The sequence below is a fragment of the Trichoderma gamsii genome (assembly GCF_001481775.2).
Source record: "Trichoderma gamsii strain T6085 chromosome Unknown Scaffold_7.2, whole genome shotgun sequence".
NCBI classification, from domain to species: domain Eukaryota; kingdom Fungi; phylum Ascomycota; class Sordariomycetes; order Hypocreales; family Hypocreaceae; genus Trichoderma; species Trichoderma gamsii.
The window spans coordinates 519,822-544,713 of record NW_020171344.1 but is presented as its reverse complement, the minus strand read 5'-3'; the positions used below and the strand labels follow the sequence as shown (position 1 = coordinate 544,713).

Below are 24,892 nucleotides of genomic sequence, written 5' to 3'. Positions count from 1 at the left end.
TAACATAACTCGGTACAGGACTGGCCGTGGGCCGAGGCACGCTGCGGATGACATCTTAGGATAGACTCTTGGCCTTTGATGATAATATTACTTGCATGCTTTTTTACATTAACAATTCCAACTGTTTGAAGTAGAATCAATTCAGCCTTGGTAAAGCGGAAATTCAAATTATTCACTAGATACCAAGTCATCATGGATGTCAACAATCTATTCAGCGTCAAGGTATAGTCTGCTCTTCTTGACCTACTCCGTACAGACAGCTCACCATCCACCTCGCAGGGCAAAGTCGTCCTCGTCACCGGAGGCAAGTTTTCTCAATTCAAACACCCCATTCCCTCAACTGACCCTCCCTCCAGGCGCCAAAGGCATCGGCCGCATGATCGCCCAAGGCTTCGTCGAAAACGGCGCCAAGGTCTACCTCAACGGCCGCGATGCCGCCGCCTGCACCTCCGCCGCCGCCGAGCTCACCTCGCTCGCCCGCAACGGCGGCTCCGCGCACGCCCTGCCCGGCGACCTGCAGGACCTCGCGCAGGTGCAAGACCTCGTGCGCCGCCTGACGGACCTCGAGCCGACCGGCCTGCACGTGCTGGTCAACAACGCCGGCGCGGCCTGGGGCGCCGACATCGACTCGTTCCCGGACCACGCGTGGAACAAGGTCCTGACGCTCAACCTGCACCGTGTCTTTACCCTGACGCAGCTGTGCCTGCCGCTGCTCGAAAAGATCGCCAGCCAGGACGACCCGGCCCGCGTGATCCACCTCGGCAGCATCGACGGCATCCGCGTGCCCACCGTGTCCAACATTGCCTACGCCGCGAGCAAGGCCGGCCTGCACCACATGTCCAGCGTGCTGGCCAAGGAGCTGGGGCCGCGATACATCACCAGCAACGTGCTGGCGTGCGGGCCGTTTGCGACAAAGATGATGCGGGCGACGCTCGACTCGGCCGGCGAGTATATTCGGAGCGAGCTGCCGTTGCGGAGGATTGGCACGCCAGAGGACGTGGCGGGAGCCAGTTTGTTCCTGGCGAGTCGAGCAGGTGCATTCTGCAACGGGGCTTTGATTCGTATCGACGGAGGTGCATCTAATGTGGCCAAGTTATAAACATGGTGTATATGGTCACAGTGACCTGTTTCTCTTATCAAAGCCGGCTTGCTTTGTTGGCGCCATATATTCGTCACGTAGATGGTGGAAGAAGAAAGAGAAGAGGCCATGTTTGAAGCATACGTCTGCCTCGTTTAGTTTCATTACTATCAAGATGCGGGTATTTCTAGCTCGTTGTATATAATTTATATGCGAGGAATAACAGGGGAAGAGGAGGAGACAGGGGAAGAAGAAAAAAAGAAATCAGCAAGACAACATGTCCCTGTACGCAAAGCTTCCCCTTCCAAAATAGACCAACACCGTCCCATCCAGCTGATAGAGCTCCATTAACCAAATTCAAGAAATCCCAAATATTGAGCGTGTATAACTTTCTGACGCCTGATCTCCGATGCATTAAAAAAATGAAAGACGAATATATCGCAGTATAACAAAAACGAATTGAGATTGGAGCGATCTTCTCCAGATTGTGCTCGGTTGGATAGATCGCATCGTAGTATTGCCGCGGCTAACAACCCAAAGAAGCCACACCCTGGTTGTGAGTCTCGTCCGAAAACCATTCAAAGCCACGAAGCGAGCCACCAATCTCAACGCAACTGATGGTCTTTTCTTCATCAGATACCGACATCCTCAAAGTCGCGCACCATGACTGCGACCTGCGCTCGCTTGGCAGCCTCGGCGAGGAGGGTAAAGTCCTTCAGGAAGGGCTCGGTGGAAGGGACCTTGGTCTGGATGGGGGCCGGGGCCATGGCGGCGGCTGAGCTGCTGGGAGACGGCCTTGTTGACGAGGCGGCAGATGAGGAGGCGGCTGTGGAAGAAGAAGGATCCATGATTGTGGAGTGTGGCGAAGAAAATGTTATAGGAGTCGTCAGAGGTTGTGTGAAGAGTTGGTGGCTGGCGGTGTAATAGACAGCCGGTAGAGCAAACGATGGCGAATATTTCGACTCGATGATGATTTGCTGCAGCTGAAACCTGGGGGATCTGCACTCTTTCGTTTTCTTTTTGTGAAAATCAAAAAAAAAAGAGAAAACTTTTGCGGCAACGATTTCGAATCTCGAGATCCAAGGCGGATAGAAGGCGACGGTTGTATAAATTCCGGAGGAGACGGTATTGGACGAATTCAGCCGGCGCGTGTGTGTGCGTCCAGGTTTGGCTGCTGGTGGGGCTGCTGCAAGCAAAAGCGTAAAGACCCGAGATCTGGAACGGCCCTTTTCGGTACTTTGTTCCACGAATAAAGGAGAGGAGGCTGAGAGATGGAAGAAGAATGAAACAAATATGGGCGATATTTTGGGGGAATGAGACTATAGAAGAGAGGGCACGAGAAAGCGGATTAGCACTCCTTTATCTACTCGGCGGAATAAAAACAGTCAAGGAGGGTTGGCTGTTGGAGAGGAGAGAGTCTAGATTTGCCGGGCCTTCTCTGTGGGGGGGAAAGACTTTCTCTTACATATGACGACAGTGTAGCCACTAACTCGGAGTACGTTGTCGCGGGCGATCATGTCGGGGGAGCGACAAGTACCTTTTTTCCCCAAAGGACTCGGGAAAAAGGGACTTTTTGGGGGATAGAAGCAGCGCTGTAGGCCGGGATTGCCTCGGCATGTACCGCCGCGTGATGCGACGATTCGTGCAGGAAGAATCGGGATTTTTTTCTACTCTTCGTCTTTTCATCTTTTTTTGATTGGTTTCATTTTCCTTGTTTCAGTGGTGGTGGTGGTGGTGGTGGTGGTGGACTGCGACGTCGTGACTGCTCACCTTGGGTGTCATTGTTCAGAGTACTTTGCGTGCAGCAGGAATCTACATGCTAATGAATCCCGGGTATAAAGTAAGAGACAAGACGAAACTGGGCGAACCCCACGTCTCTGGCGATCCAGCAACTAAATCTACATCTTCACCGGCCAAGGTCTCGGCTGCATACAAGTACCTTTTGCTGTCTCCAGAGGCTACCCCGAGTCGGGGAAGAGCGGTTCGACGCCATGGCGCATCTGCCTCTGCAAGTAGTTGTGTACTTTGCCCGTTGTAGTCTGTACAGCGAGATGTGGAAGAATCTGATAGGTACCTATTTCTGCATTGCTGCTGTTGGTTACGGCTACCCCCAAATTTATGTAAAAAAATCAGCCGTTACACACAGACAACGCTCAGCCAGATCGAATGAGAGGAGGCCACATTGTGCTGCTTCCTGCATGGCTGCTGCTGCACCCAGAAACAGCAATGCTACTACACGAGCAGAAGACAAGGAGAAGAGATCGGATTTACCGATCCGAGGCGCGGAGCTACACAGCCAACAGCCAAAAAGGATTAAAAAAAAAGAGCCAAGGACTAGGCAGAAGCATTTTCACTCTCTACCTCAGCTCTAGTTCGACTGCTAGGTCTCCATTACCCAGAGTGGCTATTCCGTCAGGTCGGGGTCGGCTAACACGCCTAGAAAATTGCATTTGGCGGCCCCAGATCTGCAGATGGTCTCGGACTGATTTCAAGGGTCCTTGGCCCCTGGTCTGGTTTCTGCATCATGCATGCTTCTGCCCAGTTTGCTGCGCTGTCCATCTCTTGCCATGCACGTGCAGGTACACTTTGGTGCCAAATGCGGCACAAAGGTACCTCTCTATGCTTATGGCCTGCGATGCCTGGTATCACTACCTTGCTGTTGCTATCTGGAAGCAGATGAGTTGGTACCAAAAAAAAGGGGATTTATCACATTTACAAGCAGCCAAAGCATTCTTTCCATTCTTCTCTACGGGTAACCAAGGAGCGGTGAAGGGGGATAGTTTGTATCGTGTTTGCCGAAATTTACCACTTTTCCAATGGATAGTGAGTGGAGGGAATCATTAGTCTGTTCTGTCTCTTTATCTAGGGCCGATTGCGAAAATCGCGAGAGTGGGAAATTAACAGCAGGAGAAAAACACCCGACACATGCGTTACGACTCGTGCGTTTTTTTTTTCGCCCCCCCTCTTACTTTTGTACATCGTTGCATGATACGGCCTGCTGCAACTCGAACAGTGGGTTTTGCGCTAGGCGATGCATACCATGAATGACCTGATTCTGCTGCCGCGCTGGACGCATTCGGCGCCGATTAGCCAACACCGTACAGTAGCAGGATGGGATGTTGAAACAGACACGCAGATACCGCAGACGGGCCTTGTATGCAAACCCTTGCACGACTCGATACGCTCTGCTCTGCTCTGCTCTGCTCTCCATCAGTCGCCAGTGCCAAATAAAGAATTAAAAATTCAATCCCAACGTTTCCCAAAAAGAGCACCGCTGGACCCTGAACCCCACTTCTAATCGCCCTGCCACCCCCGCTTTTTCTCTTTCTGCCCCACGTTCTTTTCTTCACGCCAGAAACGTCACTTCTTACTTTTTTCTTTCTTCCGAGATTTCTCCCGAACGACAAGCTTCCAGAAGGCCAGTCTAGCCTCTTATCGTTTCCACACACCCTTTCTACTCGGTTTCACAAGAACGTATCAAGTTTGAACCGAATTGGTGGGAATACACACACAAAACAAGAAGGAGGAGCATAACTAAAGCAAATTCACACCCCCTCCCCGGTTCAAACTCCAGAAATCCTACAACAACGGAAAGAAAACCACACACCCTCATCCTCACATGGCCGCCGTCACCGGCCCCAATTCTCGCCCCGGCTGGTTCGCCGTGCCGGCCCCCGTCCGCGAGCTCTTCAAGATATTCCCCTTGACCACCCTCCCCGCCGATCCTCTCCCCGAACGAAGCCCCGAAAGGACGCGGCCGCGGCCTCGTCTGTACGTCTTTGCCAGGTCCGAGGAGGATGCTCGAAGCGGCCGGCCGAGCTTCAATCCGCAATGCCTGAAGTGGCAGGTGAGCTTTCCAATTCGCTATTACATGAAGATGTATCATATCATCGTTTAACCTGTTTCAACTGACTTTGACTCCCATCTACAGACCTTCCTTCGTATAGCCGGCGTTGAAGTCGACATTGTGCCCTCCACCAACCACGCCTCTCCCTCCGGCGCATTGCCCTTCCTCCTCCTTCCAACAATAGCACAATCCTCATCATCACCGACAGAGCCAAAACCTGCTCCGGCATTGAAACCTACAATACCTCTCACCGGCAGCAAGATCGAGCGCTACGCCAAAGACCATTCCTATCTCATGATATCCGACGACTCCTTCTCCTCTTCTCGAATCGAAGCCTACGAAGCACTGCTCTCACAGAGTCTTCGTCCCGCCTGGGTACGCTATAAAAACCATCTTTCAACATCTCTCTTCCTTGTAATAAACTAACGCAAACCATACATCCAGCTACACACTCTCTATCTCAACCCCCTCAACACCCCCCTCCTCAAAACCCTCTACCTCCCCCCCTCGCCAATCCTACAAATCCCTTCTCTCCACGCCCTCCGCAGCGCCGCCACCGCCGAGATCCTCAAGACCACCCGCTCCAGCATCATATCCCCCGACCAGCTCCTCTCCGACGCCACTGACGCCCTGCGCTCGCTCTCCGCCCTGCTCTCCGACGACGAGTGGTTCTTTGGCCGCCCCGAGCCGGGCCTGTTCGACGCCGAGGTCTTTGCGTACACCTACTTGATCCTGGATCCCGAGTTTGGCTGGGCCGGGGATGAGAATTCGCTTGCCAAGTGCCTAGCAAAGTTCGGTAACTTGGTGGAGCACAGAAGAAGACTATATGACAGATGTTGGCCAGAATCTCGGGGAGAGAAATAGAAAGGAAATAGGTCTAGGTGGAACGCAGCTCCACGATAGCATAATAGAACAAAAAGTCAACTATTCACATACAATTTCCGACGATTTCAACTCATAGACCCAGCCGCAGTCCGTCTGCCATTATGTTACTGTACAGCATTCCATCACATTTCAGCTCAGCGCATATCCAAGTTTCTTCCGATACGCCCACAGGGAAAGAAATCATAGTCACAGCCATTCATTATTTTTGACCCCGTCCCTGATATTTCCGTTTGATATTTTTGACTTTGAACGTACCGCGTCCGACTAACCGCCAATGTCCCTATTAAATCTAATATTACCCCTTAAGTGACAAACAAGGTAAGAAGATAGGAAGGAGAGAAGAAATAAAGAATACAAAGAGGGTGGGAGTCGGCAAATGCGCATGTGATAAAAAGGTAGGAAATCCCAGCGCCAAAACTCCAAAGCACGATTATAGCCATAAGTGAAAAATACAAAATAGAGGAGGGGCCAAAGAACCAAAGACCGCTGCAACTATGCACATCCCAGGTAGAGGAACGGCGATAGCGTAGTCTCTTCACATCTGTGGAAACTGCTGAATGCTATCTACCACGTCCTGAAGCGATACAAACGCACCTGGACCGCCATCCTTTCGTAAATCTTCAAGTAGCACGCTAGTCTGCGCATACAACGTTTCCAGTGATGCCCGGGAAGACTTTCCGAGTGATGCTGTGATTTCACAGTATATTAGAAACATGTTTTGGAAGAGAAGAGAAGGGGGGCCAGCCGTAAGACTCACATAAAATGGCAGAATTCAGCTCCTCAGCAACTGTTACTCGGCCCCTTTCTTCCAATAGGTGGCTTACTTGTGGCTCTTTGAGCGGGTTCTTGTATGCCACTAGCGCCCAAATCTCGTTCAATGCCTTGCCAATCTCTTTTCTCGAATCGCCGGCATACTCTCCCTGTAGAGATTGGCCATATTTGAGCATCTTGTTCTCCAACTTGGTCAGTTCCGCTCTGTGGTCTCCACCGTCAGTGTCCATGTTGACTCCCCACTCGTGGCTGCCATTCACATCCAGGTCCATCTCTTGTTCGCCACCTCTTTTGCTGTCGTATTTCATGCTCAGCTCAGCCGCCTTTCGCACCATCTCAATAAACTTGCGACACCGTAATTTGAAATACACCTGCTCGTTATCTTGAAGCACTTGCGGATAAAACATATCGGTGTACTTGAGCGCCTGGTCTATTTCTCCGTCGAGAATCGCTTGCCTAATGCCTAATTGGTATGTTAGAGTGAGGTACAAATACGAGTATGAGCCAAAAAAAAGAAAAAAGAAAAGGGCAGAATCAGACTTACGCTGCCGGTTATTTGCATCCTCATCATCTTTGATGTTGACGCCATCCACTGTCACATCCGGATTCAAGTTCAGGGCCTCCTTTTGCAGCTTCATGTCTTCTGCAAAAGCACGCGCCGTCTCCACATAGCCATCGTGTTGAAGGAACTGCAATACCAAGGTTTGGATGAGATCCGTCTCGTTCATACCTGGCTCGAGGTGTGAAGTATCTGTCCGTTGAATGGCTCTCTGGATGCTCTCGCGTTGTTCCTGTTACAATTCCATGTTAGAATATTCCCATAATATTCGCGAGGATACAATGGAAGGGGGGGATTCAGATTTTGAATACATACATTCATCATGTCGTCGATATTGTAAACAAACGGTTCCTGTCCGAAGTTGACTGATATTTCTTCGCCATGCTTTTTCAAACTGACAGACGGATATAACTTGCTCCTGGGAACATCCTGAACTGCAGAACCTGTTTTTGTTGCATCTTTGGTCAGCGAACCATTGAATATGGGTATCTCTATGCATGCTCTGTCGCAAACTGCCTACCTAGCATAAGCCCATTCTTGGTCCAGAATGCGGTATGGTCTCGAAAGTTGACTCCGCAACCGATAACATCACCCGTCGTAAATGGCGGTCCATAACTCCGGCCAATGTTTTGGCCTGTGAAGCACCGGCCATCATCGCCATGGTAACCCCAAGTCTCTGGCTCCCAGCCCACAGGCCGTGATAGTGATGCGCCCCTGGCTGAAAATCCGATCGCAATGGTCGTACTAGTCCTACGGTTAGTTGGTACCTCTGTAGACGATAGCTACCCTAGACAAGACGGCTACATACTCATCTTGTTTACCAGAAATAATGTGTACTTCGTAATAGTATATCCCACACTGCGGAGGCATGAAATGGTCCGCCCGAATGGCGCTGGCTTCGTGGTCGCGCTCGTGATGATTCTTGGGTCCTGAGAATTTGAGCCCTAGCATATTTGGCATAACCTCTATTGAAGTCCACATGTCTGCTGTGTTCCAGTGCCTAGGCAGAGGCGCTAGACTGTCGGCGTCATCAAACGGCGCTCTTTCCAGGACGGTATGCAGCATGCCTCTGTGAGCACCAGCAGGTAGCGGCGTCGCGCTGAGGCCTGAGGCGCTGATGTCTTGCCCATTCCCTTTACTCCGCTTCACTTCCTTTTGAGCTTCTAGCTTCTTATTGTATGCTTCCTCCAACTTCTGGACATATGTCGATCCCTTGAGATACGATGGCACGAAGAATCTGTCGTCGTCTGCTGTGGCGCTCGTAGGCTCTGAAGCAAAGAAGTCGAAAGCTCGAGAAAAGGATGGCAAGCTGCCGCTAGAGGTCCTCCACACGTTGGCCATGTCGCCTTGTGCCGCCGCATAATCCATCTCAGTCGAGTTTGCGGCCGGCGCGGGACCTAGACGTAGCGTAGGATCGAGAATCAGGTCACCGTTGGCGTCGAGCACGGATGTTCGGGCAGGATGCGTATAGAAGTTGTAGCCGCCTCCTTCACCGGTAGCCACAGAGGTACGGGTCGCTGTGTATTGATGTTCTTGGAATTCGAGGGATTCAGCAGACGATTCCGAGTCTGTGAAGCCAGATGAGCCATGCGGTTCCGGACTGGACATGATAGGGCAAGAGAAATGGAGATGGAAAAACAAGCAAACGCTTGAGGGGCAAGAGACTGAGGGGGGAGTCGTGCCTGGCAAGCGAGCAGCTCGGCTACTAAAGCTTATTAGGAGCTTCAGTCAAACGCGCCACTCGATCCAGGTGCCGGTCTGCTCCGTATACAGGCGGTTGGAGGGATGAAATGACGCCGGGGACGGAACCCAGCTAGCCGATGGCGGTATCTGTGCACAAGTGGAAATGAGGGTCGACAGGTTGATTAAGCGTATCAGGAAAAGGCGAAGAGAAAAAGTCGGCAGATGAGATGTATCGTGAAGGTGCCGTGCAGCTCGCTCTGCGTATCGAGGGAGGGGAATCGGCGTTGAAGCGGGCCGATGAGCTCGTGGCAACAGCCGTCAACCGAATGGCCGGCAGCTCAAAAAGCGGCAATGAGAGCAGCAATGGCAGGTACAGCTGCGCCAAAAGAACAAGATTGTCAAGCAAAAGATCAAGGCGATGCTCAGCGTCAATCAGCTCGCAGGCGTTGCTGTTGGGCGCCCGCAATGAGGTGTCGTGCTGGGTGGTGTCGTCGTTGTCATTGAGGGTGGAGAAGTCGATTTGATGCTGGCACTAGCCGCTGTTATGCTGGGCTCTAGCACTTATCGCTCCCTATCGCGGCCGCCATCACGGGTTCTGTAGGGAGCAAAAAGGTGGAGCAGCGCCTGAGCCTGGAACCGCGAATTCCTGGCGCCGCTGATCAGATGCTCTACGTCAATACATGTACTTAGCAGTGATTGAGCTTTGCAGGCTGTTCAGCATGCCAAATGGAGTGAGTGCTCAATTTCAGCGCGCTTATTCCTTGTTTTCCATTTGCCTTGGGCTGAATTTATTGATTACCCAACATGCCACTTTCTCGTCAACGTCGCATGCGCTTCTTCAGTGACATAATCAAGCAGCCATACAGATTCTTATCTGGCGCCGGAACTGTAACAGAAAACCCGAGGGGTAAGAAACATATACCCGAGGCGGCATGTACAAGACAAAAAGCTTCAGCCTAAGGGCATGAGCTATAAACGTCATTACTTCTAATCAGTGCCTCTGATCACAGCTTAGACGGTACCTCTCCGTCATGCCCGAACTCGTAGATGTGCCATCTAAGCTGCCAGCTTATAACACGCAAGGCGCAACATATACAGCCGTCCAAATTCGGCATAGTCCACTTGTCAAATGACTAAGCTGCTTGAAGTACACGATCTGCCCAACTTCAGCAGTACCACGCGACAACACTCGGCTGTTCATCTATGGGTTAAATACAAACAGACTTCTCATCGCCTAACTACAGAAAATGGCCAGCATGTCCTCTCAGCAAATCTAATTCTATACGCCCATCCCTGCTCAGGTCGTAGCGCCCTGTGGGGTTGATGAGCGAGCAAAAAGCCAACCAGCCGCTACTGGTTAAAACAAAAATGGGAGAAAAAAAAGGAATAAGCAGATGAAAATGTGATAGCGGTTTGGGGCTAAACGAGTAATGCGGCCAACCCAGGGAACATTGCTACTACAACGCCACTGCGAGAGAGAGCTGGAGCCAAGAATGTAGTGAACAAGTGTCGATAAATGGCTCACCCTCCGCACGCAGAAAGTAAGCTGTCCTCCAGAGCAGGGAACCGAGATTGGTAAAGGGGAAAAGCCAGCTCATCTGCCGCGTAATCTGGCAGTGCACATTTGGAAACAGCGTAGATGGTCAATAGAAATAAATCCCCAGTGTCGACTTGCAGTGGCTTTGATTGCGACGATGCAGGTCCGCTGTTGTGAGGAGGGCTGTGCTGCTGCTGCGCTACTGTTCCAAATCCGAGACATTGATTAGACAGACTGCATAGGTAGTAGGCAGGGCTATTCACCAGGCACGCGTAATGTAGCACAGCGTCTACTCTACATGCGTTAGGCATCACCCTTAAATCAATTAAATCAAGAAAGGCTGTCTTGATCGCCTCTCATCAGGCATTCACTTGGGAGTAATAGCAGATGAATATGTATCATGAAATAAACAGCAAAGCAAAGAATTGTATTGCTCCGGCTGACCGACCATGCCAACCTGTCTACTCTTGAAACCCTGAGTATACTGTTATTACAATACAATTACGCCGACAATGATCCCGATACTCCAGCTTGCGCAAGTCCTTTGATGACCGGCAGTTCAATCCCTTCCGCCAACGCCCAGCGACAACTTGCCGTCGCCTTGTAAAAAAGACAAGATATTATCATGTTGCCCGAGTTTCCGTCCTCGGAGCCAATGAAGCAAAATGCAGATAACCTCAAGCCCAATTTTTTTCTAGGTTTGAAACATAATAAGGAATAAGATGAGAAAACCCCTTTGCATCGTGAAATGCAAGAACAAGAAAGAGATAAAAATGAAAGAGAAAGCTTGATGCGAGATGTTATGATGCAGTGGCCACAGCAATGGGTGCCGGTGATGAGGTCTGGATGCTAGGCGCGCTTTGCATCTCGACATCGGGGCCGCTGTTGCTGTTAGAAATGCTATTGTCTTTGCCGGACATGCTGTTGGCTTCGTTTCCATTTTCCTTGTTCTCTTTGTTGCTGCCTTCGGCTGAAGGGGCAGCTGAGTCTTCGGTGCCAGACTCAGGAACGGTTCGCGGAGGAGCAGTCCATCGTGGTATCTCCCAGGCAACTCCGGTAAAGCTCTTGAGTTTGAAGCCACCCTTGGCCCATTTTCGACAAGGCTTGCCAGAACGGTCGAGGGCGCGAAGGCCTGCGTTGATGGCGCCCTGGTTGGCCTTGGGGCCGAGTTTGTGGGCAGTAGGGCGAGCTGCTGCACTGCTGTGGTCGATAGTACCGTCCTCCCTATATGGGGCAATCTGGTTAGCATGCAGGTCAAAGATTCCAGGTCGCCTGAAAAAAAAAAAATTAGAGAAGAGGGCATATTGAAACTTACAATCGAGGCTTCTTCTTGGGCCCCGGCTTGCCTCTTGGCTTGGGGATTCCATCAATGGTGCTATTTGCAGCAGCCGCAGATCGCTTGACTCCCTTCTTCTTCGCTCCCTCTACGGGAGGTCCCATTGGGGTCGGAGCTGGTGTGGTCTCGGCGGCCGGAGTGGCAGCATTGGAGTCGGATGCATTATCTCCATTCGAGTTGGTAGACACAGCCAGCGCGTTCGGGCTGGCCGGCGACTCTTTGATCTGTGAGTCCTCCTTGGAGAGCTTTAATTCTGGGGACTGAGATGCTTCCTTGACAGACACGGAAGGAAAAAGGTCGCGTAAAAGTTCCGGCGATACGCTGAGGGTGACGAGCAGACCATGTTTGGTTGCCGACTTGCGGCGGCCGTCAGCTGCCTTGGGAGGAGCCATCGCGTCTTGGTCGAAGATTTTTTTATTTTTTTTTCTTCTCTTCTTTCTTGTCCCAAGAATAGCAGGCGAGCGAGTAAATGGGTGAAGAGCTGGCCTCGTCAACGGTGCTAGCGCTCAAGCGGCCCAGCGACGGTATGATGTAGCCGACGGCGATGCAAAGATTTTGCGTTGGCAATGGCGTGGCAGAGCGACGCTGACGGTGCACGGTGGTGATGGCGGAGCGCTGGTGATGATGGAGAAGAGCAAAAAGCGAGGATGACGGAAAGGCCGCGCAGGTTTTTTGGTGGTGCTCTGAACCACGGGCGATGGGCTAATACCTAATGCTGGTGGTGATCCGGCGTGGTGGTCAGGGGGTCTGGGGGCCTTGCGTGGAGCAGCAAGCAGAGAGGCAACTCTGCAACTCTGGACTATATTAGCAGGCCGGCGGTGATAGTGTCATGTCATGAGCGCTGGTGCATCGCGGGCGAAGAGGAGAGAGGCGAGGGGAGAAAAAGAGGCGGGAGGCGGAGGGATTTTCATTTTCTGGGGTGTTGTCTCGTAAGGTTCGGGGCCTTGGTCTCATCCTCATTTTTTTTTCGGGCCAGAAGGGCGGCGGCGCACAACGCAAAAAATCGGGCAGAGGTTTCTTGTTCGTAGCTGGCGCAGATGGGCCAGCAGGACCGTGACGCTCCAACACAAAGGGCGAGGGGTGGAAGATTCAGGCCGCGCTTAGGACCCGCCCCGATGCGGACTAGCGCGCGCCGTGGTCCAATCCGAAAGGGGCCCTTTTTCGAGACAAGCTCGCCCAAGTGGCTTTTATTTTCGCATTATTAGAGGATCCGGCCGGCCAATCATGAGCTAGTCTGGCTAGCCCTGCGACGGACTTGGGAAGGTTCGATTCGCGCCCGTCTGATTCGCGGGCTGGCGTTAGGTAAGCGATGGCTGAGGACATTCCTTTGTACTCGCAACTTGGGGCATCGGTGATTACACGCAGCACATTCAAGTATCGGCTACAGCTCTTCGCGTCACAGGCCAAGGGCTTTGAGATTTGAGGAGCCGTGAGCGTTTGGCATCCTTTTGCACTTCTTTCTCACCCAAGGCCAAGAGCCAATTCCAATTAACCGAAGGCGAACTTGGCTTCCGGTTTCGGTGCAACTGCTTGATGCGTTAACTTCCACCAAGCTTCAAAACATCCAACTCTCCAAGGCGTAAAATAGCATGTAGAGTGCCTAATCTGGCTTCATGGCATTGATCGTAATGAATTTTATCCAACAGGCTGGAACGACTCGATTGCGAACAACGGTCGCAGCGCGTATGATGCCCTAAGCGACTTGCCTGCGCCATTCCTGGCTATCGAGGCCCATCTGCCTCCATACAGTGTTTTTCTCTAGTCTAACTCCGTACAGAAAGTGTTAACTTGCGTAGATCGTCTTCAGGGCTACTACCAAAATTGGTGGGGACAGAGCTGTGCCAGCCTTCCATTGCAGGCGGCCTTTGATGACTTCATCAGTTCTACTGGCTTCTACTGCTGCAGAGCCCGAGCTTACCGAAAGCATCTCATCTGACCCCATCATCCGAACGCAAATGACAGGGCACTTGGATGTCATCTAACGTGCTGAATAATTTTCTATTCTTAAGTCCATTCAAGGGGTAGAGCTTCTTTCATCTGTGCTTCTTCTATGAAGAGGGCCTCTTTCACCAATTTGGCGCACAAAGTTATCCATCAATAACATCCATATGAACGAGTGGCTGACACATACATGTAAATTCAACTAGGGAAACATCAGTTATCCAGCACCTCATTTCTATTATCCGCTACCCTAGTTATTGCATAGGCTACTACCGCTACTACTGCTGCTCCCACTGTATCTAATAAATCTGCTACCACAGCTGTGACCGTTACTATTTTGACTAAATATAGCAATTACTGAAGGGTGCTTGATAAGTTTTCCCTTGAACGGCAAATAGACATGATGCCTGATCAGTGGGCGAGGCGCAGCATTTTTATAATTCATTCGATTGATCAAATGACCTACTAAACGTCATTGAACCTGAAACAAGATGGTGCAACCTAGTCCGTGTTACCGATCGATACTTGTCTCTGAAAGACGAGTTAAATTGAAGTAGTCACCACGGTCTCAGATCAAAGTGAGATCCGTAATGGATGCAATTAGACGATTTTGACATGTTCTAGCCATATGAAGTAAACGTAAAAGTTAAGGCTATACTCAGTAGAAAACGAAACGTTACTAGTAGTTACAAAATGTCCACGTTTGCGTTTCAAGGATCTTCTGCACTTCCCTTACAGATCCCTTTAATTTATGCATTGGGATGCTGAAAAGAAAAAATAATATCATCACAGAATTCCTCAGCTGATATAGTTTATTCTTGCTTCAAGGGAATCTTACGCTTGTGGCTCTTTGTTTTGCCATAGATAGAATACCTTACGGGACTGCAGCTGGGGGATCAAGCCTTCGCGACAAACGTCATACTATCATGGTTCCCTGAATACCACGTCAGTTTAATCGATCTTGCAGCGAGAACTTTAATTCGGTACTCTCTGTGCTGCTTTGCACATCGAAAGTAGTTCACTAAAGAGATATATGAAGCCATAATAAAAAACAAGATTAATTGTCAACTCACACCCAATAACCAGTGTATGATCCACTCAAGGAAACCATGTCGAGTATCATCGTATAATTCTGAGACATTCCCAGCCAATTAGATTAAGTCACTCATGGAGAACCGTACGGTCAAGCTTCCTACATTTGATATAGAGTATCACTCATAATGCAAAAGCAGCATCAGTTTCGTGTCTGATACATGACCCAAAAACGGGCCGCTGTATTATTAGTCTATCATATCCAGAAAAGCTCATTATTCGCTGAGAAGTTGTCTTTGTTAGAGATGATTGTTTCATACTATACCCCGTTATAGGCGACTGAATTCCAATTGCCACGCAACAATGGACGCTGTCGCCGTCGCAGCCGCTGGAATGTGTTGCTCCTCACAACGACCCACCTCCACCGCCCTATATATATCACGATCTATACTCTTCATACCTTCTCTCACATCAACGTTGATCAAAATCGTTCATCACTACACATCCATTACTACACATTCATTTGTGCGATATTGTAACATTCTCACAGTCGTAAATCGCCATTATCATCATGGTCCTTCTCGAGCACCTCCCCCTTCTCGGGCTGGCTTTGGGTTTTGCACACCTCCATCACGGGAGAGTATCTCATAGCCACCCACCTCACTTAAACCATGCAACTATCCCCCAAATTTCCGATGGCTCATCGCAGCTTCATCAGGCGCCTCCTTTCAACCTGATTGCCGCTCGGGCGTCAGGCGAGAGCCATGAGACCACAATTCAAGTTACCCAGACTCACTTACAGGGCATCTTGGACAGAATCAAATCCCTCGAACAAGAAATCACCAGTATGATGACATCCAGAGCTGACTCTTTTCTAGATTCCTCTTCCACTCCCGTCCAGCACTCTGCACTGGACCCCGATGATATAGAGTTTTCCAAGGCCACCCTGGCAGCAATGAAGCCTACGAGGCTAGCTGCGACAATGCGACAAGAGACAAAGACTACTCCAGGAGGCAAGCCTTCCCCTTGGCCCAGTGCCAACACCACAGGTCAATAATTAATCAGCTTATTGGGTAGCTGTCGTTGGGGGATTGTTCAAAGAAGCTTCTGTCCATTTTGATCAGCAGTCCACGGTAACAGTCACTTCAACGACTCATATCACACGCATGGTCACCTATGTACCGACGACAATAATCACATTAACCACAATCTCAACCATTCCTGCAAAAGTGAGTGTCAAAAGGCGATGTTTTCGAAGATTATTGATGCGAACCTTGATTAGGAAAATAAATTCAAGGCTTTGATTCCCTTTTCCAGTGGGACGGCTGCCGCGATTCCTCCAAAAACCACGTTGGCAAATGGTCCTCCTGTTCGACCTCTCAGCTCGTTATCATCAGCATCAGCATCAGCATCAGCAGCAATGGCAGCAGCAAATGTTGAAACAGAGTTGAGGCAGCCAAAGACAACCTCTCTCCGTTTCAATTCTTCGATGACTTTCCATCACCCATCTCTTCCCAAGATGAGCGGGTTTTTGACTGTTCGGAGGGCCGCTTGATCTGCGTGAAGATGGTCGATGGATGACTTGGAGGATGGCTTAGAGGATAATTTGGGATGGTCGTTTGATAAAGGCGGCGTTAATGGCGGTTCTATCTGTTCATCATAATTAACTACGCGAATACAGTCATTTTCTCTTGGTTCTTCTTTGTTTTAGCAAACTCATGCTTACTCCGCAGATCCTAGTGAGAAACCTGACCATCTTGGAACGCCCTGGTTCCTCCCACTTGTTGCCATCCAGCAACGACGTTCAACGAACGAATCACAGCTTTTTCATTAATCAACGTTTCTCCAACCCAGGCCTCGACTGGTCCGGCCCCGGTGTAAATCAGCTAGTAGAGCGCCGCGGAGGGCGCACGGGAGCTGTACGGAGGGGAGCCCGCTTCTCAAGGTACCTAGGGTTTCGTGCTGTATCTGCCCAGGCTCTTTGTACCTGATCCATTGAAGAAGACAAGGGCCGGGTCCGATTTCGTTGCGTGGCCGGAATCATTCCGGCCAATGGTCCAGTAAAAAGGCCGGGCAGTATCGGTAGCCTGTGGGGCTAATCATCCCCCAACCCGGCCCCTCCCCCACAATGGACGAGCTTTGTCTTACTCTAAGATAGGCGGGCAGAGACGGCATACAGAGCCAGACGCTGCAGGGTCTTTCTTATCAGGACCCTCGCGGTGAGTGTCTCACAATGACTTCCAGCTTGCCCCTGGAAGAAAGATAGCGATAACAGCAGCTTTCCATCACGTTTGCTTATGCCATGGTTATTGCTCCACGAAGAGATAACTGTTTTCGTGAAATTAGCAAGTGGTACTGAAAGACAGTATGCGTGTAAGCCAAGTACACACGGTATAACTCACCTTCTCATCATCTTCTGGGTCATGCTACCCCCTTTCTCGCCCGATTGACGGCGTTGGGACAATAGATAACGGGGTTCCATTTGTTTCTGTTACGTGAAGTCTTCGCATTAGCCTCCGGACACCTTCCTCTAACGGAGACAAGGGCTGTCTCGACCCGCCTGTGCTGCCCGTACATCGTGACCTCATCCCCACCGAATGGCCGGAATCCATTCCGGCCACCGGGTACTTAGGCGGCGGCGCGGACCCGGACTGACGATGAATGTCCCCCGATACTCTCAGACTTCATAGGGCAAGCTTCCTCTTTGCCACCTGCTCTTTCTATCACTCCTTGGCATCTTGGCCCCTGAAGACTGGCCCTTAGCCATCCCATCTTCAGAGCACTTACATACTTACACGCATTCCATATCATATCATCCTCTGATACCACCACATCCCTCATCTACACAATGGGTTCCATGGGCACCACCGTACCTCCATTCGAGGTCCTCACAGATGCCCGTCCTAATGACGATTCCCTCCCTGCCTTCTTGGTGTCCACCACCAGAGGCTTCCTCCCTCGTGCAGACCCTGTTGTCACTCTGCCCAAGGAGTTTGATGCGTTAGAGTCTATACTCCAGCGTATGCCCGTCAAGACTCTGTCTGGCGAGCCAGGTCTTCTTGCCCACAGCAAGCTTGGTGAAGAAGTTGACAACAATTTCCCTGATCTCACTGATGCAATGGACCTGTATAAAGGAAACCTCCCTTTGATGAATGCCCTCTACCGAGACTACTCGTTCCTTGCCTCTGCGTATCTTCTTGAGCCTTGTCATCAGCGATTCCTCAAAGGTGAAGGTTATGGCTTAGGACGCGCCACTCTTCCCAAGAACATTTCTCGCCCTATCGCTCGATGTGCAGAGCTGTAAGTTCCAAGTCATTGCCATCAATTCATTCCAGCAATAGTGCCAATCCCCATGTCCAAGTATCAGAGGCTGACTTCTTCTTCGCAGCACTGGCTTTATGCCTTTTATGGAGTATGCTGGATCTTATGCGCTCTACAACTACCGTCTTGAAGATCCCACCAAGGGCCTGGAGTATGACAACATTCGTCTCATCCGTGCCTTTGAACATGGCCTTGATCCAACTTCTTCCGAGGCCGGCTTCGTCCTTGTCCACATTGACATGGTCAAGAACTCGGGTCCCTTGGTTGCGGCCACTATGCGTTGCCTAGAAGAGGCTTCTAATGCCTCTACTCACGCCGACCCCGTCGAGGGGCGTAGATCCTTCAATGAAGGCCTTTCTGATATCGTCACGGCGATGAAGAAGATCAACTCGGTCATGGAGACTATGTGGGGAAAGTCTCGTCCCAGAGACTACACCAGCTTCCGCACCTTCATCTTCGGTATCACCGGCCAATCCATGTTCCCCAATGGCGTTGTCTATGAAGGTCTCTATGACAACAAGCCCATGTCGTTCCGGGGCGAATCTGGCGCCAATGACTCCATGGTGCCCCTCATGGACAACTTCCTTCAGCTTCCCCTACCCAATACCCCTCTGACGGCTATCCTCACCGATTTCCGTGAGTACCGTCCCAGCAACCACAAGACCTTCCTGCAATACGTCAAGAGCCGCTCCCTAGAGCTGGATCTCAAGGACTATGCTCTGGGCAACAAGGTCGAGCCCACCTCGGACGAAGAGAAGGATCTCCTCCGCCAGACTTGTAGCCTGTGGATCCAGGTCCTCAATGAGGTGCGAGACTTCCGCTGGCGCCACTGGTGCTTCGCCAGAGAGTACATCCTGAAGCAGACTTCTCATCCAACCGCCACCGGCGGCAGCCCCATCGTCACTTGGCTTCCTAACCAGCTGGAAGCGGTGCTGGCGGAGATGGTGAATGTGCATGATTTGGCCAAGGGCAAGCACCAGAAGGGCTTGGGCACTGTTGCTGAGGATATCATGGAGGCAGCGCTGCGGCAGAGAGACATCCTGCGGAAGGAGGTTGACAAGTTCTGCGCTGATCGCGGCGTGGCGAAGGAGAATTGATGAACCAAATCATCGTATTTGGAGGAAGAAAATGGGAGGAGAGGAAAACTCCAGTCAGTAAAATCGGATTATACCAGGTTGAATTTATTGCGCTTTCTCGTGTATGAGGCCCTTGGGATGATGTATGATAAGACGGTTTTCGGTAGTCCTTTATTAGTAAGGGTGTCTGTTAGTAGCAAACAATATTTGGATTCGCAATTGCCCGAGACATCAGTTTTTGCGTGGACGCTCGTGACTTGCACGTGTAAGCACTTAGGCCAAACTACATTGCACTTATTCCCAAACGCACCTAGAACCATCGACATCAATGTCCTTAGGCTTGAAAAATGTAATCCGCAGCAATTCTCCCATTTGCTAAAGGATTCGTCTCGTGAGCACAGCCAGGGCTGCCTCGGAGCAAAGAGGGGACAGACGCCTGTTCATGCACAACAAATGAAATCGCATCCACAACAGCGCCTATGCATCCACCCGCCAACCAGCCTTTGTCGGTTTGTCGAACAGCCAAGACACGGCTCACATCTCGAGGAAAAGGCCGAGTGCCGCGCATTCAGCAAACGAAATGTCATCTCGCATTTGCCGAAAGCTAAGCAAACATGTCGGCTCGGTCATTGGGAACGGCTGATGATGATGATGCCTTGGAGCGCATGTAATCCTGAATCATCTGCGTATGGTTACGGCGTGTGCTCGGTGACCATGCGGCGCCAGTGTGCCTCTTTATTTGAACTGTTGGACGGCAGCCGATGGGATGTCACTTATTTTCCATTGTGCCTTTCTGGATGAGGATGTACAGCCCGAATGGGGTCGCATGGTGCAGGGATAAGCTGCGAATGTGGGCAATTGGGGTCCTTTAGTTCGCTGATGCCAGTTAATCCCTGCACGAAGGCCACAAGGCTGTGGTTCAGTTGGTGCGATGAGATTTCATCTTTCACCTCGCTGATTTCTCTTCCTTCATCTCGTTTCTGTTCCACGCAGATAGGCGACAGAGATCTTGCTGAAGAGACCCGAGCGGCATTAGCTGGGCAGGAAGGAAAAGGATGCAACTATCGCAGCCCGGCCACTATTGAAGATGAGGCTCCTCTTTGTGCTCTCGCTCTCTGGCCTCGCCACTACCAGCGCCGCCCATGATCGATACGCGGCTGTGCCCATTATACCAGAAGGATTGACGCCGCGGTATTCTTTCGATAGATCACAACCGCTCTCAAAGCGCGACGGAAGTTGTGGTGACAATAGTCATCCCTGTAAGGCGACAACCCCTCTTCTTCTGCTTCTCATGCAACGCGACAGATATCCCCATCATTTACACACTCTCTTGAGTGCGTTGCTCACCGCTAATACCAACTTGATTCACTAGGCCTCGATATCGGCCACGGAGACATCTGCTGCAATAACGATAGCTACTGCTTTTTGGACACATCTTTCAAGCCAAAATGCTGCGGCATCGGCCTGACTTGCGCTCCCGCAAACCCTTGCGCTGCCTCTGCTGTACGCTGCACCGTCACGACCACCCTCACCTTGACCAGCACTTCGTCGCTCTCAAAGAGTCAGGGGAAAGAAACTACCGTAACGAGCAAATCCACATCCGTCATTACAGGATGCTGTGGGCGCTCTTGTCCTGGGACGAGCCAGTATCTTTGCGCCAAATCACTTGGCGGCAATTGCTGCCCATTCGACACTAACTGTCAGGAAGACAAGAATTGCGTCTTCGTGAAGACAAAGCCTCCGCCAGGCGTGGTTCCTGCTGTAACTGGCAGCTGTACGACAAGCCAGTTTAGATGCTCCGATGGCAACGGATGCTGCAACAATGGAGCAACGTGCACTTCATTCAGCGGGTCGGCGTACTGCTCTACCGCTACCGGTGGTCCTACGAGCACCCTTGTCGCGGGCAGTGACGGCGGTTCATCTTCTGGAGGGCTCTCTGCCGGAGCTGAAGCAGGTATTGCCGTCGGAAGCGTGATTGGAGGGGGACTTATTATCGCGGCAGCCGTGTGGTTCTTCCTCAAAAGACGGAGATCGACGGCGCCGTCGAATCACGTATATGGCGTCGCTGAATTACAACCCGGAGACGTCCACAGAGATGCCGCGGCGGCTCCAAGTGGTCCTACCATGAGTACCGCGCCAGCGACGCCTCGAACCTGGCGACAGCGCTGGACAATAGCGCCATCGATCACTCCCTCGGGGGCTGTAACCGACGCAGGTACGATAAGATCCCCATCGTCAGCTCCAGATCCGGTCGAGATTGGTTCGGAAGGGCTGTCAGAAATAGCTGGCTCAGAGGTTATGACGCCCAAATCCGAAATAACGGGCTTTGCTTTGACAGGGCTTCGGACGCCGGAGACGATAGACGGCCGATTTGAATTGGGTGGAGCGGAAATGCCCTGGCCGCAACCCTCGCCAGCCAGTCCCGAACCTAGTCCCCAGCCGCAAGAGCTAGGTCGACATTCAAAGTCAAGTTAATCATGATGGCTGAAAAGGCAGTCTTTGACATTTAGTTTAGTTCAAGGAGGATAATGGAGTTTTGTTTCTTAAAAAGCTTGCATGCCATTTCTATTGAGTTAACGCCTAGCCTGATAATACACGATACCGCCCAAGCTCATATTGTCGAAATAGAAGTCCCTTTGGTGGAAGATGTAGAAAACCAAAATAGATCCTTACATTTAGTTCCCTCATACTTGCAGTCGTCTTGATGTAAGTGACTGTAGATTTCCGCCTAATCGAGAGGCTAGCTCAGGGGAAGAAAAAGAGAGACAGGAAAAAAATGTATTTGTAGATTAGAAAAAATTCACATTGGATCTTCGGCGGTGATCAATGAATAAGAAGAAGAAAATTGCCCCGAAAGTCCCCATCATCCATTCGTCACTTTGGTATGCCGGTACCAGCTCAGCATACAATACCACCGAATGGTGCGCAGTTTCTCAGATCCTTGACCAAGTCTTCCACGCTACTAAGGTGGCGACTCAGAAGTTGCTGTTTCTCTGCAGTAGTCAAAGTCGTGACCCCGTTGCTGTTGGCACGCTTGCGTCCGTTTTTAGCATCGACGTGGAATGCGCCAGAAAGCTTTGAAGGACTGCGGTGGAACACAGACTCTCGCTGGTCAGCGCGGGGGGCGGAGGGTGTCTCGGGCATAAGATAGAAGTAGAGGAATTCGACGAGCTTTAGCTTAACCTCACGAGAGGTTGATCGAGATTTAAAGAGAGATGTGACGGTCAGGAGGCCATCAAGCCCTTCGAAAGTGCGAGTGTTGTTCGGAGTGTCGATGAGAGCGACTACCAGGGTCAGGAGGGTGGCTGACTGAATCGCTGGGCAGTTGTATGGTTCGAGAAGATCCAGTAAGAGCTAGCCGAAAGAGTAAGCTTAGGTATTCGCTATAACGGTTGCTGGGGTTTCCGTCTTACATTCATGTTCTGCTCTCGTGCAAACAACGACTTGCTTGGAGGATGCAGCAGGGTGACGCCTTGGATCAGGTCCAGCGCACTGAGAATCAGCAAGTCATTCTGGCCATCGCTACCCTTTGCCATGAGCCGATCCAGCGTGCCAACCAGACGCATGGCAACGTTCCACTCGAATCCCTCCTGGAGTTTGAAAAATTCTCGAAAGGCCGGGTCCTGGGTGAGCTGGGCAAGATCTTTGCGAGGCGAAGTCCCGGATGCATCTTCGTAATCGTTAGGCGTAGGCGAAGACGTGGACGTGGACCGTCCTCGGCCTGAAGACCCGTTAGATAGGCAAATCTGTGCCAGGAGGCCCTCTACTTGGCGCAAGCCCTTGCGAATCTTGGGTCCGTCGTATGAGGAGAGGTTGTCAAAAGCGAGTGACAAGAGAGCTTCCATTGTGGGTGAAGTATTGAAAGCCTCAATGATTGATAACGCCAGGTAAATCCTGTTTGGAAGGGGGGTATATGATCTCTTCTCCAGTAGCAAGAAGCAATAACGACAACAATCTAGAAAACTTTTGACGACAAATAGGAAAAAGAAGCCCTTCTAGTTTGTTTTCTTTTCTCCAGTGGGTGAGGAGGTGGGCTGAGATCTGCTTTTTAAAAAGATAGTAAATATCGATAAAATTGCTTCTGACAGACTAGGTGCCTGTGCGTGCGCAAAGAATGTTAAGACAAGACGAGAACAAAGAAATAAAGCATTGACTGGATGAGAGGGGTATCAGGGTATCAAAAGCCGACTTGGCGACGAAAACAAAACATGGAAAAGAGAGTCAAAGTAAACTGAAGATCAGGGATGGAGGATGAGAAATGCGTTTCTGCGGCAGTGACAAAAAAGGTTGACTGCCGGGAAGAAGCTCCCAGAGTGCCGGGTTTGGAATAAGGTGTTGCTGGTCGCCCATTTCCCCGGCAACCATGGAAGGGAGCTGCGGCATGCTAAATTACAGGCGGGGAGGGCAGACGTTTAGTGGCTACGGGCAGCTTGGTAGCGCGCGGGCTCCACTGGGACGTCCCCATGGCAGAGGCCCGTCATAGGCTGCTAGCGCTGCGCGGGACCGCCGAGAAAGCCTGTTCAGACCCTGAAAGTGCTGGAGTGCTTGCAGCACGGTCGCTGCAAGCCATTTAACGATTGGACAGGATCCCTGAACCCGGCATGATTCGATGTCCGCCGTCTGAATCCACGAGACTGGAAATTGCACTGGCATTGGCGACTGGGATGCTTGCCTGACACACCAATGATATGCCCAAAATCAGAATGACGATGATGCCATCTGCATAAACCTGTCAAACACCCTGTCAAGCTCCAGCACCTCTTGTTCGTCCAAGGTAGGATTGCGCCGCTATCGAGATATCCGTGGGCATCGTATATTTATAAATCCTGGACGCCGCTGCTAACTGAAAGAAGCCGCCGATAATTGTGGGCGCTATGGATTTCTAAGGCAAGCAGACTCGCCCAACGACAGAGCAGCGATCTTGAGAGGTAGCATCAAGGCCAACGATCTCGCAGCAGCTGAACTCCATTCCCTACCCCTCGCTTTCCCGGTCGTGATTCTCTTCCTTGTCTTATCCATAGTTTTTCACACTCATGACCAAGCGAGAGATTTCTTTTCAAGGCACCAGCGATCCTACTCGTAAAAAGAGCATTCAGCCCGGACGAATTGGGTCAGAGAAGGCCTCGAAATGCTCGAAATGGCTATGGTTCATCCATCCCCACATTTCGTTTGGAGGACTGGATTCGGCGACTTGAGGTGAGTTTGCTCGCAAGAGCCGCAGAAGATGAATAACGCAGCGTACATGTAATACTGCGCACTTCAGTTCTTCGACCCCAGGCCGGTATCTTATACTCCCTGGCAAGCGAGAGCCCCAACTGCAGCTCAAGAGGCCGGGTTCTTATGTCGTTGGACGTAATCGTCACTCTTATCAATATTACGTGTCTACTCTCAACACGCCATCACCGCTATCACAGGCCTTAGTGCATTCTGGAAGGCTCGGTAAACCTATCGCCAAGTCACGAGGCGCGGCCAACAAAGCAGTCAGGCGATTGATTAAGGGCCAGGTATGCAGGCAACCTTGCTCGTTGAGGCTAAACTCTGCACGAAACGTCGAATCGGGCATCCTAATCCGATAGAAGGCGTTGACGATCTGAAAGGCAGCAGAGAAAATATCCAGCTTTTCCCATGCGTGCCCCTCAGCCAGTTGAAACCCCGCTGCTGTGCAGATACGATATGTTTTTTCAAGCATCTAGGACTTTCTAATCACCGAGAGTGCTTTGCACGAAAGTATATTATACGACATGTTGCGCTGCGTTTTTCTGAGTGGTGTCTCAAACCGCCCCGCGATATCCACACCTTGAGCTGCAGCGCCACTTTCACGTGTAC

The 24,892-nt window shown here is 51.0% G+C and overlaps 10 protein-coding genes across 10 annotated transcripts; 6 read left to right on the top strand and 4 right to left on the bottom strand.

Annotated features, from left to right (window-relative positions):
- Positions 1-192: 192 nt before the first annotated feature.
- On the top strand, positions 193-1,099 carry TGAM01_v202821 (short chain dehydrogenase/reductase family; the record flags this gene model as incomplete). The annotated part of the gene is made up of 2 exons (XM_018802279.1): positions 193-216; positions 257-1,099. The coding sequence occupies 2 exons, from the start codon at positions 193-195 to the stop codon at positions 1,097-1,099; spliced, it is 867 nt and encodes a 288-aa protein (XP_018664635.1).
- A 611-nt stretch (positions 1,100-1,710) lies between these two features.
- TGAM01_v202820 (hypothetical protein) lies at positions 1,711-1,926 on the bottom strand (the record flags this gene model as incomplete). Its single annotated transcript, XM_018802278.1, has 1 exon — positions 1,711-1,926. One exon carries the CDS (start codon positions 1,924-1,926, stop codon positions 1,711-1,713), a length of 216 nt encoding a protein of 71 aa, XP_018664634.1.
- Positions 1,927-4,697: 2,771 nt separating this feature from the next.
- On the top strand, positions 4,698-5,789 carry TGAM01_v202819 (hypothetical protein; the record flags this gene model as incomplete). The annotated part of the gene is made up of 3 exons (XM_018802277.1): positions 4,698-4,925; positions 5,010-5,300; positions 5,370-5,789. The coding sequence occupies 3 exons, from the start codon at positions 4,698-4,700 to the stop codon at positions 5,787-5,789; spliced, it is 939 nt and encodes a 312-aa protein (XP_018664633.1).
- A 556-nt stretch (positions 5,790-6,345) lies between these two features.
- TGAM01_v202818 (hypothetical protein) lies at positions 6,346-8,748 on the bottom strand (the record flags this gene model as incomplete). The annotated part of the gene is made up of 6 exons (XM_018802276.1): positions 6,346-6,497; positions 6,568-7,044; positions 7,126-7,372; positions 7,456-7,583; positions 7,661-7,884; positions 7,949-8,748. The coding sequence occupies 6 exons, from the start codon at positions 8,746-8,748 to the stop codon at positions 6,346-6,348; spliced, it is 2,028 nt and encodes a 675-aa protein (XP_018664632.1).
- Positions 8,749-11,160: 2,412 nt separating this feature from the next.
- Positions 11,161-12,088, bottom strand: TGAM01_v202817 (hypothetical protein; the record flags this gene model as incomplete). Its single annotated transcript, XM_018802275.1, has 2 exons — positions 11,161-11,584; positions 11,676-12,088. The coding sequence occupies 2 exons, from the start codon at positions 12,086-12,088 to the stop codon at positions 11,161-11,163; spliced, it is 837 nt and encodes a 278-aa protein (XP_018664631.1).
- Positions 12,089-15,240: 3,152 nt separating this feature from the next.
- On the top strand, positions 15,241-15,726 carry TGAM01_v202816 (hypothetical protein; the record flags this gene model as incomplete). Its single annotated transcript, XM_018802274.1, has 1 exon — positions 15,241-15,726. The coding sequence occupies one exon, from the start codon at positions 15,241-15,243 to the stop codon at positions 15,724-15,726; it is 486 nt and encodes a 161-aa protein (XP_018664630.1).
- A 109-nt stretch (positions 15,727-15,835) lies between these two features.
- On the top strand, positions 15,836-16,224 carry TGAM01_v202815 (hypothetical protein; the record flags this gene model as incomplete). The annotated part of the gene is made up of 2 exons (XM_024549071.1): positions 15,836-15,898; positions 15,952-16,224. The coding sequence occupies 2 exons, from the start codon at positions 15,836-15,838 to the stop codon at positions 16,222-16,224; spliced, it is 336 nt and encodes a 111-aa protein (XP_024406186.1).
- A 1,293-nt stretch (positions 16,225-17,517) lies between these two features.
- TGAM01_v202814 (indoleamine 2,3-dioxygenase) lies at positions 17,518-19,087 on the top strand (the record flags this gene model as incomplete). Its single annotated transcript, XM_018802273.1, has 2 exons — positions 17,518-17,969; positions 18,058-19,087. 2 exons carry the CDS (start codon positions 17,518-17,520, stop codon positions 19,085-19,087), a joined length of 1,482 nt encoding a protein of 493 aa, XP_018664629.1.
- Positions 19,088-20,153: 1,066 nt separating this feature from the next.
- Positions 20,154-21,541, top strand: TGAM01_v202812 (hypothetical protein; the record flags this gene model as incomplete). Its single annotated transcript, XM_018802272.1, has 2 exons — positions 20,154-20,325; positions 20,439-21,541. The coding sequence occupies 2 exons, from the start codon at positions 20,154-20,156 to the stop codon at positions 21,539-21,541; spliced, it is 1,275 nt and encodes a 424-aa protein (XP_018664628.1).
- Positions 21,542-21,964: 423 nt separating this feature from the next.
- On the bottom strand, positions 21,965-22,911 carry TGAM01_v202813 (hypothetical protein; the record flags this gene model as incomplete). The annotated part of the gene is made up of 2 exons (XM_024549070.1): positions 21,965-22,375; positions 22,480-22,911. The coding sequence occupies 2 exons, from the start codon at positions 22,909-22,911 to the stop codon at positions 21,965-21,967; spliced, it is 843 nt and encodes a 280-aa protein (XP_024406185.1).
- Positions 22,912-24,892: the final 1,981 nt, after the last annotated feature.